Consider the following 17,833-nt stretch of genomic DNA (forward strand, 5'->3'; position numbering starts at 1 on the left):
GATTTAAAATGAAAAAAAATGCCTTTTCTTTAAAAACTGAGGGAAAAACTCCATTTATTCAAAAGAAATTTACAGTGAGAGTTTTGATGAATTGTTCCATCTGTTCATATGAGATTTTAAAGGAACTGGCTTATAAATTTTGCTCTATGACATTATGTTCACTTAGCTAAATTACTCCTTCTATAGTTGTAAATAGGATAGGACTTACTCAATCTTCCCATGAGATAGAGTTTTAAATGTGAAAGTATGCTTTTAAGGTCCTCTTTTTGATAAAGAAGTACCTCAATCTTTTCATTGTATGTATTACATGTGTCTGACTTCTCTACTGTACTCTCTGGCCATAAACTTCTATTGTTAATGGTATGATGTCATTTTAATAATCCACAGGAAGTACATGAATAGTTTGGGGATTTTCAGTCGGGTCACTGTTTGAAACAGACAACATTAAGAATTTTACATGCCATATGGAACACTATGATCCTCATGGAAAACATACAAAGATGTGATCTTTCTCAAAGAGCCAGAAAAGGACTTTTGTAAGTATTGATTTTCAATAGTGTCTTTACACAAGTTATCATCCATTCCTAAAACACTCTCCCTCCCATCCTCTGCCTCTTGCAACACCTGCCTTCCTTCAAAATTCAAGCACAGCCCTCCTTCACTTAAATTCAATTCACTTCCATGTCATGAATCACCTCCCTGCTGTCATGGTCCTCTTTGAGAATGAAGAACAAACAACAACAAAAACACCATTTTCTGTGTAGAATGAACAACGTCTTTCCTAGTCCTGTACAAGTGAAAATGCATTCCCCTCTATGTTAGCTTTGATTTATAGCAATCTTGTGTGTGTGTGTGTGTGTGTGTGTATACACACACATATATGCATATATAAAAATATATATGCATATATGTGTGTGCGTATATATAATGTATGTAAATATACATATATGTATCTATACATGTGTGTGTATGTATGTGGAAACTACAGGCACAATGAATAATGTACTGATTCTGGAGTCAGAAAGACCATCTTCCTGAGTTCAAATTTGACTTCAGACACTTCCTAGCTACGTGGCCTTGGACATGTCTTTTGACTCTGTTTGCCTATTTCCTCATCTGTAAAAGGAACTGGAGAATGGCTCATAATCCTGTGTGACCCTAGAGACAGTTTCATATTTGTATATGTATCCCCCGTGCATAGGACAATGCCTGATATAAAGCAGGCACTTAATGAAAGTGTGTTCATTGACTGATTAGAAAAATAAAAAAAAAAATAAAAATGAAATTCCAAGAACTCCTAGGAAGTGCTTCAATATACTTTCCATAGCCAGAAAATATTTGGCTACTTACTTTCCTATTATTATCAATCATAGATTGATAGGGAAGTAGGGGAAAAAATGTTGTTTCTATTCCCTAAAGTTTTTTATCTTGTCTTAGGGAAATCAGACAACACAATTGACTCATTTTCCCCCTGGTTAGTTAACATAATGGCACATTAGGTTTTTTTTAAAGAAATCTCAGATGAATATCAACATAGTACCAATAAATGTAGTTTCAATTCCTACTAAACAAAAAAAAAAATTACTGAACTTGGTCAGTGAGATTTAATAAGTTGTTTCAGATTCAGTGCTTTTTCCCATCTTGTTTCCCAAAAAACAGGATGTAGCTGTGTTTTTTTGGTTATATATTGAAACCTAGTTATCAGCTACAGGATGAAAAACAGTTCTGCAGAATTTATAAGGGCACATACTTCTTTATCTAATACACTATGGCATACTGTAAGCTCTACAGATGAATAAATATTTAACCAATGAGACAAAGGATTAATTGAGATTCAACAACAAAAAGATTTAGAGTCACAAATCCTATGAGATTATGATGAACTTATTTTAAGATAATTAGTAAAAAAAAATAATCTGTATTTCTTTTCTTAAAGTAAATCAGTTTAATTTTCTATTCTAATATCTATTTCTTTAAGAAAAGGTCCAAAAAGGTTACCTGGTAGAGGGTCTTGGCCTGAAATCAGAATAGGAAGTTCCACACAGTCCTCTTCATTTGACCTAAACCAGTAGTCAAAAATCAACCACATTTCCAAAGTACTGCCCATATGCCTCAGGTTTACTGTATCTAAATGCCAAGACCTATTCAGCTGGATAGATCTTCCTGACACCTGAAGCTTATAGAGTGATCCAATGCCCTCAAGTTCATCCTGGGAGAAAAACAAATAATTGGTCAAATCTTTCTTCATTCCCAAACTCCCTTCATCAATTTTAAACTGCATTTGGAATTATACATTTATTAGAAACAACACACACATACACATACACGTTTGTGTATGTCTCTCTCTCTCTCTCTCTCTTCTCTCTCTCTCTCTCTCTCTCTCTATATATATATATATATATATATGTCACATATAAATACAATATACATGTCATATATATGTATATACATATATACATATACATATGTATAAATGCATGCATATGCATGATATATTTTGTTTTTCAGTAGTGTTTAACATTTTGTGATTCCATTTGAGATTTTTTGTTTGCTTGATGATTTTGGCAAAGACACTGGAATGGTTTGCCATTTCCTTCTCCAGCTCATTTTATAGATGAGTAAGCTTGGATAAACAAGTTCAAGCTACTTGCCCAGAGTCTGAGGTCAGATCTGAACTCAGGAAGATGCATCTTCCTGACTCCAAGTCTGGCACTCGATCCACTGTGCCACCTGTATTTATTTTGAGAGGCAGCCATGATATAGTGACATAGTGAATAGATATAATGAATAGAGAGGTGGCTTTGGGATTACAAAGAATTTGGTCCCACATAAGAAAATATTTTAAAATCATATACACATATAATGGAGAGACTAATGGTCATAGTCAGAGAAACCCAAGGTTAAATCTTATTTCAAGTATTTACTAGCTATGTGACACTAGGCACAGAAATTAACTGTAAATGTCTAGGATGAATCTGTTATGTGATAGTCTGGGTATGAATTGTCTTAGGGGAGAGAGAGCAGCTACAGTAATGAATTCCTAAGTTTTTGGACTATGTATAAGAGTCATTTTTTCTTTTTCTTTGAAAAAACAATTACTCATATTTACAAACCCTTGTCTATACAACAAATTTTTGAGTTGTAGAGTAAATATATTCCTGTCTTCATTTTACAGATGAGAAAAAGTCTTAGACAAGTTAGTTAAGCAACTTGCTTGGTCACATATAATATGTTACATATAATATTCTAGAACCAGAATTCAAATTTAGGTATTTCCTGACTTTAAAGCCCAGGTTCTTTCCATGGTTCCATTCCACATAATTTGAAAAATGTTAACAAAAATAAGTGAAGTCCTTGGATTTGAATGCTAGCTAATTTATAATTATTTCTGTACCAGAATTGCCAAGTGGTAAAGTTCCAAGAAGGGAGATATATTGCAAAGGTAGTGACTGATTGTTAATTAGTTCAAATGGGTGCATGGGCTGGTTGATTAGAAATTTTTATATTTAAGTAATTTGAGATTTCTCCTTGGTACCTGCCCACTCAAAACTGCACAGTAAATACCCTATTTTTCAATTCTAGATATCTCAAAGTATTCCTCCTTAGAAATCATTTAGTGTTTTTAGATTGACAATATAAGGTTTTGCATTCTACACATATAATTCTGAATACCTATTACTTGATAATAAAATTCTAGTAAGTAAAGTTCTGAAAATAAGATTTCATTATCAAGAATCTCAAATTCCCAAGAACATGTTTATTTCAAAGTAAGGCAATGATCTCTGAAGAATTCTGAGTATTCATCAATAGGAGGAAAAAAAGATGAGCTTATACACCAAATAACCTTTTCATTTCTCTCAACTCCTCCCAAATATTAACAAGAAATTCCATTTGTTATGTTCTGTTCCTGAGGAACTACACTTGGATGGTGTCCTATTCTCCAGTGACTTTCTGTACTATGTGAAACTAAACTGATGAATCTCATCATTAAAATCTTTTTTGTTCCAAATAGGTGGTTTGGGGTACTCCTGGCTCTGTTCACTAGAGAAGGCTCTGCTGTGTCTATTTTCTATAATGCTAAATAATCTGTCAATTCAGTCAAAATAGTAATCAAACTAGTTGTCTGGCGTCATGGAGACAGTCTGGGTGGCAGCAAAGGGAATTTAAGGCAAAAGGAGGAGACAAAGACACATCTGTCAAGGAAAGAAGCACAACTAGGATGAAAAGATTGAGCATGAACATAAAATATCCATCAGCATGGTCACTAGAGTTTTAATTAGAAGGAAATAATTTCTCCAAGAGTTAGTGGGTTTCCAACTTGAACAAAGTGTTTTGGTAATAAGAAAAGGGTGAAATACTTTGATTTGTGCTCCATTTTCTGTCATGTGAAGTGTTAGCTTTTTGTGGTTCAGATGTCCGTAAAAGACTAGGGAAAGTTCCATCATTTCTTCTTTGGTACTCAACCCGGATCCAATGATATCCACTATCCATGAACCATGCCCATTGATTAAAGGTTGCTCAGGGCTACAAATCAGTCTTTTCCCTTTAAAAAAAAAAGATAATTAAATGAGAAGAGAAAACACAAGGGAAAATAATAATATAGTTGAACCTAAGACTGGATACTACAGAGTATAAACAAAACTCTATTTGCAGGCTGTGGTGTATCTATGGCAACAGTTACTCAGAAGAGAGCAATGCAGTATTGCTTTTATTTCTGAAGCTATGTAACATTTGAGTGTTCTTATGTGTTTTAAATGTTAGCTTTCAAGCTTTTTTTTTTTTTCCTTTCTTATTGTCAAGTTGTCTTTACTTTTCCCTTTGAAAATTATTTACTGGAGGGCATGAACCATCCCTAAAATTAGTCTCAGAAAGCCATCAATAAGAGAGAAACCTACCATGTCATTGAGAAACCCTATTAAGAATTATTATTTATTTTATTAATTTTTACATTATTTGTTATCTTGGAATCCAGTTACTATTTTAAAACTCTGCAAGTAACCTGGAGTAGATCCTAGTCCAAAGTGTTTGTTGTTGTTGTTGTTATTGCTGTTGTTGCTGGTTTTTTAGTTTGTTTGTTTAGTTTAGTTTTGTTTTTTGTCTGCTATCATCCCCTTTATCAATTTGGAGAAACCTGTGGACTACTTCTCCAAAGAATATTTTTAGATCAATACAAAAGGCACATAGGTTTGCAAATGAAAGCAATCGTATTGGGATTTGGTCATTAAAAATAAATTCATAGACCTTAGCTCAAGAAACCCTGCATTCATATAACAACTAATAATAGAAGAAAGAATTAGTGCCAAGTTCTTCCAAAGTCTCTGTCTCTTTAAAATAGCAAAGCAAAATGTCAGCTTTTTTTTTTAACCATAAATATAAACAAAGCACCAGGAGACACATATCTATATGGATATCTCTTTGTGTATGTATATGAACCTATATTTGTATATATTTATGATTTTATTAGTGTAAAAAACTCCTATTCTGGAAACTCTCTCCACCAAAGTGGATCATTAACTTATACAGAGTCATATATATTTATTTGGAGTCATTAAGGATTAAATGGCTTGACCATGATCACAAATAATAGCTATATGTAATACTTATAATGTGCCATGCATTGGAACAAGTGCTTTACAATTAATATCTCATTTAATCCTTACAACAATCCTGGAAGGTGGGTGCTATTATTAATCCCATTTTACAGATGAGGAAACCAAGGTAAAAAGAATTTAAATTTAAATTTGCTCAAGGTTAAACACCTAGTAAATGTCTGGGGATGAGTTTGAATTCAGTTCTTTCTGACTCCAGACACAGTCCTTGATCCACTGAGCCACCTAGCTGCCTCAAACCAATCATCAAAGGAAAGACCTAAAAAAGATATTCCTGAATTCAATTCTCTTTCCACTACACCATGCTGCTGATATGTACTATGTAATAAACTTGCTTATGTATAAACATTTCTATTAGTGTATATGTACACACATGCCTTTATATATTTGCATAAAACATACGTATGTGTGCATATAAGTATAATATATGGGGACATTATAGTATATATACATATATTTATGTGTATAAATATATTTACATTTATATATACATGTATATGGTACTATAGTATATATTTATATATACCTACCTTTACATACAAATATTGGTGGACATTTAACTTGAAAGCACCCTTATTTATGCATGCATGCTTACATATATATTCATATATATACAACAAATATTTATATTGATTTATATGTACACACAGGTATTTACATAGACACCTATGCACATATGCTTATAAGTATAATATACTATGATATTACAGTGTGTGTATGTAGATTCACATAAATAGATATAGATATATACATTCATGTGTCTATATATATATATATATATACTACCTTTCCATATGTTATATATGTATATACATACATAAGTATATTCTGTGATAGCTACAATAAGAGTCAATGGTCAGACAACTTAGTCTTTAGCAAATTGCTAAGGAACAAGGACTCAAAAGCAAAGGAACTGCAAATAAGAAATTGCATATCCACACACACACACACACATATATACATATATATATATATATATATATATACTATAGATGCATATATAGTAGCATATATATAGCATATATATGGACGTGCAATTTCTTATTTCATATATAACATATATATATATATATATAATATATATATATATATATATTATATATATATATAAAATTACTGTACTTAGTTCTCAGTTCACTGGGTATGGAATATCTAACTAATTCATCCAAACTAGCAACTGATTGCTTTTATTTCTGAAGCTATGTAACATTTGAGTGTTCTTATGTGTTTTAAATGTTAGCTTTCAAGCTTTTTTTTTTTTTCCTTTCTTATTGTCAAGTTGTCTTTACTTTTCCCTTTGAAAATTATTTACTGGAGGGCATGAACCATCCCTAAAATTAGTCTCAGAAAGCCATCAATAAGAGAGAAACCTACCATGTCATTGAGAAACCCTATTAAGAATTATTATTTATTTTATTAATTTTTACCTTATTTGTTATCTTGGAATCCAGTTACTATTTTAAAACTCTGCAAGTAACCTGGAGTAGATCCTAGTCCAAAGTGTTTGTTGTTGTTGTTGTTATTGCTGTTGTTGCTGGTTTTTTAGTTTGTTTGTTTAGTTTAGTTTTGTTTTTTGTCTGCTATCATCCCCTTTATCAATTTGGAGAAACCTGTGGACTACTTCTCCAAAGAATATTTTTAGATCAATACAAAAGGCACATAGGTTTGCAAATGAAAGCAATCGTATTGGGATTTGGTCATTAAAAATAAATTCATAGACCTTAGCTCAAGAAACCCTGCATTCATATAACAACTAATAATAGAAGAAAGAATTAGTGCCAAGTTCTTCCAAAGTCTCTGTCTCTTTAAAATAGCAAAGCAAAATGTCAGCTTTTTTTTTTAACCATAAATATAAACAAAGCACCAGGAGACACATATCTATATGGATATCTCTTTGTGTATGTATATGAACCTATATTTGTATATATTTATGATTTTATTAGTGTAAAAAACTCCTATTCTGGAAACTCTCTCCACCAAAGTGGATCATTAACTTATACAGAGTCATATATATTTATTTGGAGTCATTAAGGATTAAATGGCTTGACCATGATCACAAATAATAGCTATATGTAATACTTATAATGTGCCATGCATTGGAACAAGTGCTTTACAATTAATATCTCATTTAATCCTTACAACAATCCTGGAAGGTGGGTGCTATTATTAATCCCATTTTACAGATGAGGAAACCAAGGTAAAAAGAATTTAAATTTAAATTTGCTCAAGGTTAAACACCTAGTAAATGTCTGGGGATGAGTTTGAATTCAGTTCTTTCTGACTCCAGACACAGTCCTTGATCCACTGAGCCACCTAGCTGCCTCAAACCAATCATCAAAGGAAAGACCTAAAAAAGATATTCCTGAATTCAATTCTCTTTCCACTACACCATGCTGCTGATATGTACTATGTAATAAACTTGCTTATGTATAAACATTTCTATTAGTGTATATGTACACACATGCCTTTATATATTTGCATAAAACATACGTATGTGTGCATATAAGTATAATATATGGGGACATTATAGTATATATACATATATTTATGTGTATAAATATATTTACATTTATATATACATGTATATGGTACTATAGTATATATTTATATATACCTACCTTTACATACAAATATTGGTGGACATTTAACTTGAAAGCACCCTTATTTATGCATGCATGCTTACATATATATTCATATATATACAACAAATATTTATATTGATTTATATGTACACACAGGTATTTACATAGACACCTATGCACATATGCTTATAAGTATAATATACTATGATATTACAGTGTGTGTATGTAGATTCACATAAATAGATATAGATATATACATTCATGTGTCTATATATATATATATATATACTACCTTTCCATATGTTATATATGTATATACATACATAAGTATATTCTGTGATAGCTACAATAAGAGTCAATGGTCAGACAACTTAGTCTTTAGCAAATTGCTAAGGAACAAGGACTCAAAAGCAAAGGAACTGCAAATAAGAAATTGCATATCCACACACACACACACACATATATACATATATATATATATATATATATACTATAGATGCATATATATAGCATATATATGGACGTGCAATTTCTTATTTCATATATAACATATATATATATATATATATATATATATATATATATATATATATATATATATAAAATTACTGTACTTAGTTCTCAGTTCACTGGGTATGGAATATCTAACTAATTCATCCAAACTAGCAACTGATTGCTTACCAAACTATTATTGATATGATTTAAAAACCACAAGAAGGAGTTTTTAGAATTGACTGTTCTATTCAATCAAAATAGCTGAATTGGTTAATGTGCATAGAGCTGGTGTCCAATTTGTTACTGACATTAATGAGCCATGACAACTTTAAATAATGGGAGGTTAACTACAAAGGTCCCTGGTGACCAAGATTTTCACTAGAGATGAATGAAAAGTTGGTTCTCAGTTTTGAAATGCTACATCATTCTGTTCTTTTCTTGACTTCTTCCTCTAAGGGAGAACAGCTACTGCCAAAGAAAGCCTTTCTGATGTTCAAGGTTAGCCTTATAAAGAGCATGTAGCCCCAAGTATCACCTTATTGTGACGCAGACTGCATTCCAACAACTACTACAAAGGCTAAGATGATTCAGGAAGGAATCCAAGCTACTTGGCATCCTGTTCAGATCCTTCAGTCTCAGACTTATCATTCTATTTTTTCCCCCAGAGTTAAAAAGTTCAGTTAGTTCTGACTAATCTAAATTCAAAAACTCATGCACATAGAGCACTATATGGAAAATTAACACGATAGCAACACAAGGAACAAATGTCGATGCTCAATATATGGGCATAAAAATAAACTATGCCTCACCTAGAAAAATGACTACATTAATTGGAAACACAACATGGAAATCCACAACTCTAAGTTATCGTGATCCTTTAGGGTATTTGATTTAGAACTACCTAATTGGGAGGGTTCTGAGGAATTGCTCCTGGTTTCAATTTCAGTATATTTCAACCACTTGACTTAAAAACTGCATTAGCATGCTTATTTGTGATAAAGCACTGGCCAAATTATTTAATCTTATTTCACCTTAGTTTCTTTATCTAAAATGGAAATAACATCACTGCCTAATTCACAGGATCAACTTTGAGAATATTATGATATAATACAGATAAAACTATTTTTAACATATTAAAGGACTATAAAAACTTATTTTATCAACTAGATTGTCATAATTGTTAATAGTATCATCACTATTTCATACTCTTCTTTTTTTAAAGAGGGTCAATTAGAAATGGCCTAAGAACAAGTAGCTATCTTCCTATTATGCTTTACATTTAATATTCTGTAAAATAAAGCACATGTTTGGATAAAATGTGATTAACAATGATTTTGTTGGAGTTTGATCATATAGAATTTATACCAGGAAAATTATCAGAATAATTGCCCATATAATAATAATATATAATAAATATATAAATAAATATAATAAAAGCAACAAAAAGTATATGATTCTATCAACAGATACAAAAGCAAAGTCTGGGAAGTGGGTGACCTGCCATCTGTAGAAGTCACTCTCCTAGATGATAGGTTCCCATACTCATACTGATATTATAGCAAAACCATCAAGTTTTCATAATACTAACTAATCAAGAAATCCAATGAAAAAACTACAGAAAGTGATGTTTTAAAAAAAAAACAATAATCATTCTTTAGAAATTAAACTCTAGAATTGGTTTATTAGTTCTCAAAAACTTGACAGTTATTTTGCTTTATTCAGGTCTTTTCCTAGGATGACCTACCTATAGTCTTCAGTTCTGAAACAGTTACATAGGCTCCCAAATGGGAATCAAGCCAATTCCAACATGGGAATACCCATTCAATGTTAGGGTTTTTGGATTCCTGAATAGTTATCATCTTTAAATAAAGTCCAGCTCCATAACCTTCTCCATCATGTGCAAGAAGCACTTTCTCCAAGTGACTGAGGGAAACAGCTTCCACTATGAATAAATCCAGCTGCCAAAATCAAATATTTAAAAGGATTAATGGGCATAATGATAGATAGCATTTATAAAGAGTTTTAAGGTTTGCAAAGCATTTAAATATATTATCTCATTTGATCCTCACAACAACCCTTGCCAGTTGACGCTATTATTATCCTGTTTATAGATGACAAAACTGAGGCAGACTAAGGTTAAATGATTTGCTCAGGATTATAGAACTAAATATCTAAAATAATCACTGAACTTAGGTCTTTGTAAATCCAGGTCTAGCGCTCTATCCACTTATTGCCCTACCCAGAAAGTTGAAGGTTTTTTGTTTGTTTTGTTTTGTTAACATATACAAGCCAATTTAAATTATGTTATTATGCTAAATAACCAATTACTTCTCCTGAGATAGCATATGTAAAAGTATTTTATAAACTTCAAAACCTTTGTAAATATAAATTATGATGATATTAATATGAATCCATATACATATTTTTAGCAAAAGTTCTGATTTATGTTTAGTTTTTTAAAAGAAACTTATAATTTAGACCAAACTATTGAAATCATTATCTTATTCACTAAAATAAGTATGATGCTAATAGCCTTCCAACTCCAATTTTCTTCATTTCTCCTAATATATATTCCCATAACTGGATTTCAGGAGAAACAGTGGAAGACATGTGCTAAGCTCAAGATGTAAAAATCTACATTTTTATGAACATTTTCCATTTAATTGGTGTCTTTTAGTTTTTATGCCAAATATTTCCAGATATTGCCCCATTGTGTATATTCTTTTCTTGACCTGACATCTCCCCTTCCCATCACAGAAATAATTAAGGAAAACTAACTCAGTGACTAAGTCTGATAAGATATTTGATAACATCTCTCTACAAGGAGTAGGGAAATTTGTTTTTATCATTAATGTTTTAGAATAAATATTGGCCACTACCTTTAATCTGAGTTCAGCTGTCTTTTAAAATTTACAGTATCATAATCATTGTGTGCATTTGTCTCCTGGATCTGCATTCTTCATTTTCCATCAATTCTTATAGTCTTTTCATGTTTTCGTGAACTCTTCATAAATCATTCTTTAAAGTGCAATTATATTGCATTTTATACTACAGCATTCAACAATTTTTCAATCATTGGGCACCCACTTTATTTTTAGCATTTTACTACTACAAAAGTGGTATTATGAGTATTAGTATATATGTGAACTCTTTCTCATTGAACTATTTTGGACTTATGCCCAGTAGTGGCATAGTAGTATCAAAGGATATAAATATTTTAGTGAATATTTTTTGCATAATTTCAAACTGTTTCATTGAATAGTTGAGCCAGCTCATACCAAAACAACTCATGATGCCTATTCAATATTAGATATTTCAATTGATTAATTGATGGTCATTTATTCAGTACCTACCATATACTAGAGACTCTAATAGATATTGGGGATACAAACCCCAAAATAAAATGGTTCCTGCCCTCAAGCAGTTTACAGTGTACTGAAGAAAAACATGTATATGTACAAATAAATACAGAATAAGGTAATTTCAGGGAAAAGACATGAACAACTAGTAGAATAACGAGAGGTATCATAGAGAGATGATATTTTGGCACTCCTTTGAAAGAATCTTTAGATATAAGGGAATAGACATGAGAAGGAAACATAAACAAGCATAGAGATAGCCTGTGCAAACACAGAGAGACAGAAGAATATCATGGGTAAAGAACAGCAGGGGAAAAAAAGTCATCTGAATAAGAGTATGCATTGAGAGATATAATGTAAAATAAACCTGGAAATGTAGGTTGGAGTCAGGTTTTGAAAGACTAGAAATGAGTAAAATTAAACCTGGAAATGTATTTTGAAGTCAGATTTTGAAAGAGTAGAAATGTAAACTAAAGGTATTTGAATTTGATACTTGAAGTAATAAAGTAATAAGGGTCACCAGAGTTTTTTAATCAAGAAGGAACATGCTCAAACCTGTGTTTTTAGAGTATCACTTTGGCATTTGGGAGTAAGATTGATTAGGAAAGGGAAAAGATATGAAACAAGGGGACTAGTAAGGAGATGATTGCAATAATTAATCAAACAAGAGATGATAGGAATGTGATTCAGGGCAGCATTAGTATGAGTAGAGATTAAAAAAACAAATACAAGAAATGTTGTACAGGCAAAATTGATATCTGTCAAATTATTGGGATGGGGGAAAAAGAAGGATAGAAAATGAATCTGAGTTTGTGAAGCTCAGAGACAAAGAATTATATTATTATAAACAGAATGAAGAATGTTCACAAGAGGGTGGGTTTGGAGGAAAAGATAATGAAATCTGTTTTGAATGTGTGGGTTTCAGATACTTATACTTCAAAATGTACAATAAGGGAATTGTTCATATATTTTAATGTGTATGAAGTGAAACTTCCAAGGATTTTAATTTGTATTTTTCTTATCTATTAGTGACTTAGAACATTTTATCATATGAAAATTGATAGTTCATAATTCATCTTTTGATAACTCTACTAACTTTGATGATTTATTTATCAAGGGATATATCTCAGTCTTATATATGCAGACAGCTCTTCATTTTGTTTTTGAAATCAGACTTTTATAAAAGTTGCTAATTGCAAAGATATTTTATTTTGGCAATTTCTCTTTTATTTAAATTCCATTTGCATTGATTTTGTTCATACCAAAGGCTTTAAATTTTATATAAGACAATTTGTGCATTATATCTTTTGTAATTTATTTTATCTTTTGTATTAAATTCTCGCCTAAGCCATGGAACTATATAGTACTTACTTAAGTTTTCCATTTTTAAAAAAAAAAAGTCTTTTGATTTTTAAAATATTGAGATTACATCTTTTTGAAACTCATTGTGAAATGTAATGTAAGATTCTAGACTATTCACATTTTCCAGCAGGCTACTTTCCAATTTTACCCCTACTTTTCATAGAAAAAGGAATGTTTCTTCCAGAAGTTCATGTTCTTGAATTTACTGAACGAGAAGGCCTGAATTTGTTTGATTCTATATCAGATCTCCAGAAACTAAGCCATTAACCCTCAGATTTGGTACTCCATCTAGGTTCTAAGTTGCTTTGATTAGTGACTGGGCGCAAATTCACCAAGCTCTTTATACTTAGCCAGCTCCAGACAAAAATGTGTTTCACATTCTATCCAACTATCCACTTAGACCCTCTTGCATTAGGCCCTGCTGCTGTACATGTATCCTGCTTTCTACTTTCCATCTTCTGATTTATTTACATAAATCAAATCATTACTATCATTGTATCTGGAAAGGATGTGTCAATTGAATGCTTGTTATGTATGAGAAAGTATTTATATGTAATATACTATTATTGGGAGGTAAGTTGCTTGAAGACAGAATATATTTCATTTTTTCTTTTAGATTTCCATTACTTAGGTCAGTGCGAATTTGAAGTCAGGTACCCCACACTCTACTCCACCCCTGTGCCATCTAGCTTCACCTCTGTTTAGTTCTACAAAGAAATCCCTTGGTTTCTAGCAGTAGCAGTTTAAAAAATAGATTTTAGAATTATACATAAATAAAGAGAAACAAAAATGATCTATATTTGCAGTTGATATTATAACTTATTTTGCTCCAGGGATTCAATTTTTTAAAATTAAATGAAACATTTAGCTTCAGAAAAGTGCTTCATTGGTACAGATTAAATCTGTAAGTTAATTTAAATAGTTATTATGTTAACTCAATCAAACCTTGAACAGTGAAGTCTTGGAATGGTAGCTTAACCTCCAGATATGTCATGTTGTTATAATTATTTTAAATATAGTTTCTCTTTCTATCTCATCCTGCTAGATTTTGTTAACAATATATTTTTTAAAAAGATGATGAGTTTAATAGCTTTATTTTACATCTTCCTAGATGTAGAAATTAAATCTTCCTTTAATGCTATTGTTTCAGGATGGAATTCCCAATAATGAAATTGCTTCCAGAAAAAAAAATCAGAGAATATTGGGATCATAGAAACAAAGTTAGAAGGAACTTTAGAGGTCTTTTAATCTAGCCCCCACATTTTATAGCAAAGGAAACAAGGTCCAAATGAGTTAAGAAAATTTTTCAAAGTTATATTTCCAGCTCCAATCTTCAAACTCCTACCTCAAACCTCAGCTCTAATGCTATTATATTTGATACTGCCTTTCAGTGTCTCCTCCTTAGCAACAATTAAGATAGGCTTTGTTATTCTTTAGTAAACAAAAGTTTGTAAATTTGTCTAACTCTAATGATCTGGACAAGAGAAAAGAAATGCCTCTGAAAAGGATGGAAACATAGTATTGTGCCTGTCCAATGTCAAATAGAAAAGGAGGAAAGTAGTTAAGTCCCAACAGAGTGACTGAATGAGAGCTTAGGTCTATTTTTAGTTTTCTAACATATCAAAAAAATATTAATTTAAAATTTTACAAATAAAGAAGCAAATAACAATAAAAACAAAAAAAAAAGTAGGAAGGAACTCAATACAAGAAAGGCATCATAGTGAGACCAATAGAGGCACTTATTTAGGAAAGAAAATGAAAATGATCAATGGAAAAAATCCACAAATTCTGGGGGGAAATACCATGAATTGAAAGAAAATTATTTTTAAATTTCAATTAAAAAATATCATGTTAAGATCTCTCCCTCTACTTCAAAAATAATAGCAGAAAAATTGAAAGAACTTATAAGATGATTCAGAAGTGCAAGATAATTAAAAGAAGGAAAAATCAAAAATATATTAAGAAAATGGAACATTTAAAACAAATGACAGAGAACTTCTCCAGGGAAATATGGATTCAAAATGAAGAAAGAAAAATGAGAAAAACAATATACACAATGACTGAAGCAATATAAATAGAACAAAAAAAAAAAAAAAAAGATTGAAATGCTGTGTAATTCTAATTGCTAACTAAGCTTGACTCCAAAGAGAAGCTGAGAACATGTATCTCCTTTTTTCCCTTTCTGCAGATCTTAAAGTTCAGAAGTACTTGCTTCAAATCCTATTTCAGATACTGCCTATATTTAGATCCTCAGTAAGTAGGTCACTTAACCTCACTTTGCCTCAGTTTCCTCAGCTACAAAATGGTAGTAATACATTTTCTGCCTTACAAGTTTGTTGCCAATACCAAAGGAGTATATAACTATTTTCCAAGAATTAAAATTCTATATAAATGATATCTATTTTCAAAGATGATGTACTATGGGCATGGAATATTGCACATATTAGTAGATGGGATCAATATATTGATTAGTTTTGCTGAACTTTTAAAAAAATCTTTGTCACAACTGATGGCTCAATGGATACATGAAAATGAAAAGTTAGATTCAGAAATAAGATGACAATTTTTTAAAAAATCTCTAAATTTAAAACAAGTCATTCTCATCCTTCAATCTCATCATTGCCTTGGTAAAGTAAACTTGAAACCAGATAGTATGACTCAAAATATGGTCTTTTCACTGGACAATGCAACATGACACTTCTGGAACACTTTCCCCTCGGATCATCTCAAGCACTTTTCCCCCACTTTCTACTGATTTTTTCATATAATATCATATATTGTAATTCTTCATATTTGTGTATCCATCTATTCTATAAAAGTAGATTGTGTCTTATCTAAACTTGTCTCTCTCTAGCTCCTGATACAGCATTCGTAATTCATTAGGAACTAAATAAATGTTTATTGAAGATTTAATTTTGAATTATACCAAGACTTAAAGATTTAATTTTCTTTTAGGGAAGGTCCTGACAGAATTGTCATAGAGATAGAATAATTCATTAACATGATTTACTAAAAGTAAGTAAAGTTCATGAAAGGCAGCTTTCCATAGCAAGAAAATATCAAACTCAGGGCTAGCAAACTCTTTTAGTGCTACTCAAACCAGATTAAAATATAATTGGTAAATGTTAACTAAAATAAAAAATACAACATAAGTAATATTAATTTGTGATTTTCTAAGTCAGTATGTAGCTCACAAGGATCCATTTCTATTTGAGTTTGGCATCACTGGCATAATGAACAGACAAGCTAGTTTTGGAGTCATTCTTAGTTCCCTTCTGATAAAGCTTCCTTTGTGCTTCTGGATAAATCACTTAATTTTTTAGAGTCCCAAGTAACTATTTATGACTATTGATTGAAGAGAGGCATCAATATATACTGATGACAATAACCAGTAGCTCTATACATTAATGCAATGTCAGATTTGGTTAAAGAAAGTGACAGTAGACAATGAATAAACATCTTTGGCTATTATATTGTTAATAACTACATTATTTTTATTAAATTTTTTTCTCTCTAAGAATTTTACAAAATGGCAAATTAAAAATCAATTACAGAACCAATTATTTAGTATTAATATTATACCTCATTTTATTTAGTATTAAAAATAATTATTCTAAAAATATAATTTTTAGTGAAAAGAGATTTACATTTTCTTCTCAGATTTCTGAAATTCCTAAATAATATTACTTCAGGTAAATTGTGTTTTAAATGATGGTAATTGTCAAAATAAAAAAAAAACTTCCAAAATTAATAAAAAATATGTCAGTGTGATTCTTCATATTAGAGATTACATAAGATTCTATTTTTCTCTTGTGTGGAGGCAGAAGGGCTAAGCACTTTACAAAAAGCATCTTGTCTGGATTTGAGGCACAATGTTGTGGAAAGAACAGTGAATCTGAGGTCATTCACACCCTGGATCTCCTACTTATTGCTTAGAAAAAGAAGAAAAAAAGAAGGGAGGAAGAGAAGAAGGGAAGAATGAAGAGAGGGAGAAAGGAATGGAGGGAGATGAAGGAGTAAAGGAGAGAGAGGGAGGGAGGAAGAAAGGGAAGGAAGGAAGGAAGGAAGGAAGGAAGGAAGGAAGGAAGGAAGGAACGAAGGAAGGAAGGAAGGAAGGAGGAAGGAAGGAAGGAAGGAGGGAAGGAAGGAAGGAAAGAGGGAAGGAAGGAAGGAAGGAGGGAAGGAAGGAAGAAAGGAGGGAAGGAAGGCAAGCAGGAAGGAAGGAGGGAAGGAAGAAAGGAAGAAAGGCAGGAAGGCAGGCAGGCAAGCAGGAAAGAAGGAAGGAAGGAAGGAAGGAAGGAAGGAAGGAAGGAAGGAAGGAAGGAAGGAAGGAAGGAAGGAAGGAAGGAAAGAAGGAAGGAAGGAAAGAAGGAAGGAAGGAAGGAAGGAAGGAAGGAAGGAAGGAAGGAAGGAAGGAAGGAAGGAA

The 17,833-nt window shown here is 31.4% G+C and overlaps 1 protein-coding gene across 1 annotated transcript in view; it reads right to left on the minus strand.

The window, feature by feature from the left end:
- Window positions 1–354: 354 nt before the first annotated feature.
- The window catches only part of LOC127546725 (lipoxygenase homology domain-containing protein 1-like), a 407,210-nt gene continuing 389,731 nt past the window's right edge, over window positions 355–17,833 (minus strand). Inside the window, exons 32-35 of the mRNA XM_051973697.1 lie at window positions 10,431–10,644; window positions 4,359–4,543; window positions 1,999–2,209; window positions 355–425 (exon numbers count right to left, since the gene is read on the minus strand). Coding sequence (XP_051829657.1) covers window positions 355–425; window positions 1,999–2,209; window positions 4,359–4,543; window positions 10,431–10,644 — 681 coding nt within the window. The remainder of the gene's footprint in view (window positions 426–1,998; window positions 2,210–4,358; window positions 4,544–10,430; window positions 10,645–17,833) is intronic.

The sequence above is a fragment of the Antechinus flavipes genome, chromosome 1, assembly GCF_016432865.1.
Source record: "Antechinus flavipes isolate AdamAnt ecotype Samford, QLD, Australia chromosome 1, AdamAnt_v2, whole genome shotgun sequence".
Classification (NCBI taxonomy): domain Eukaryota; kingdom Metazoa; phylum Chordata; class Mammalia; order Dasyuromorphia; family Dasyuridae; genus Antechinus; species Antechinus flavipes.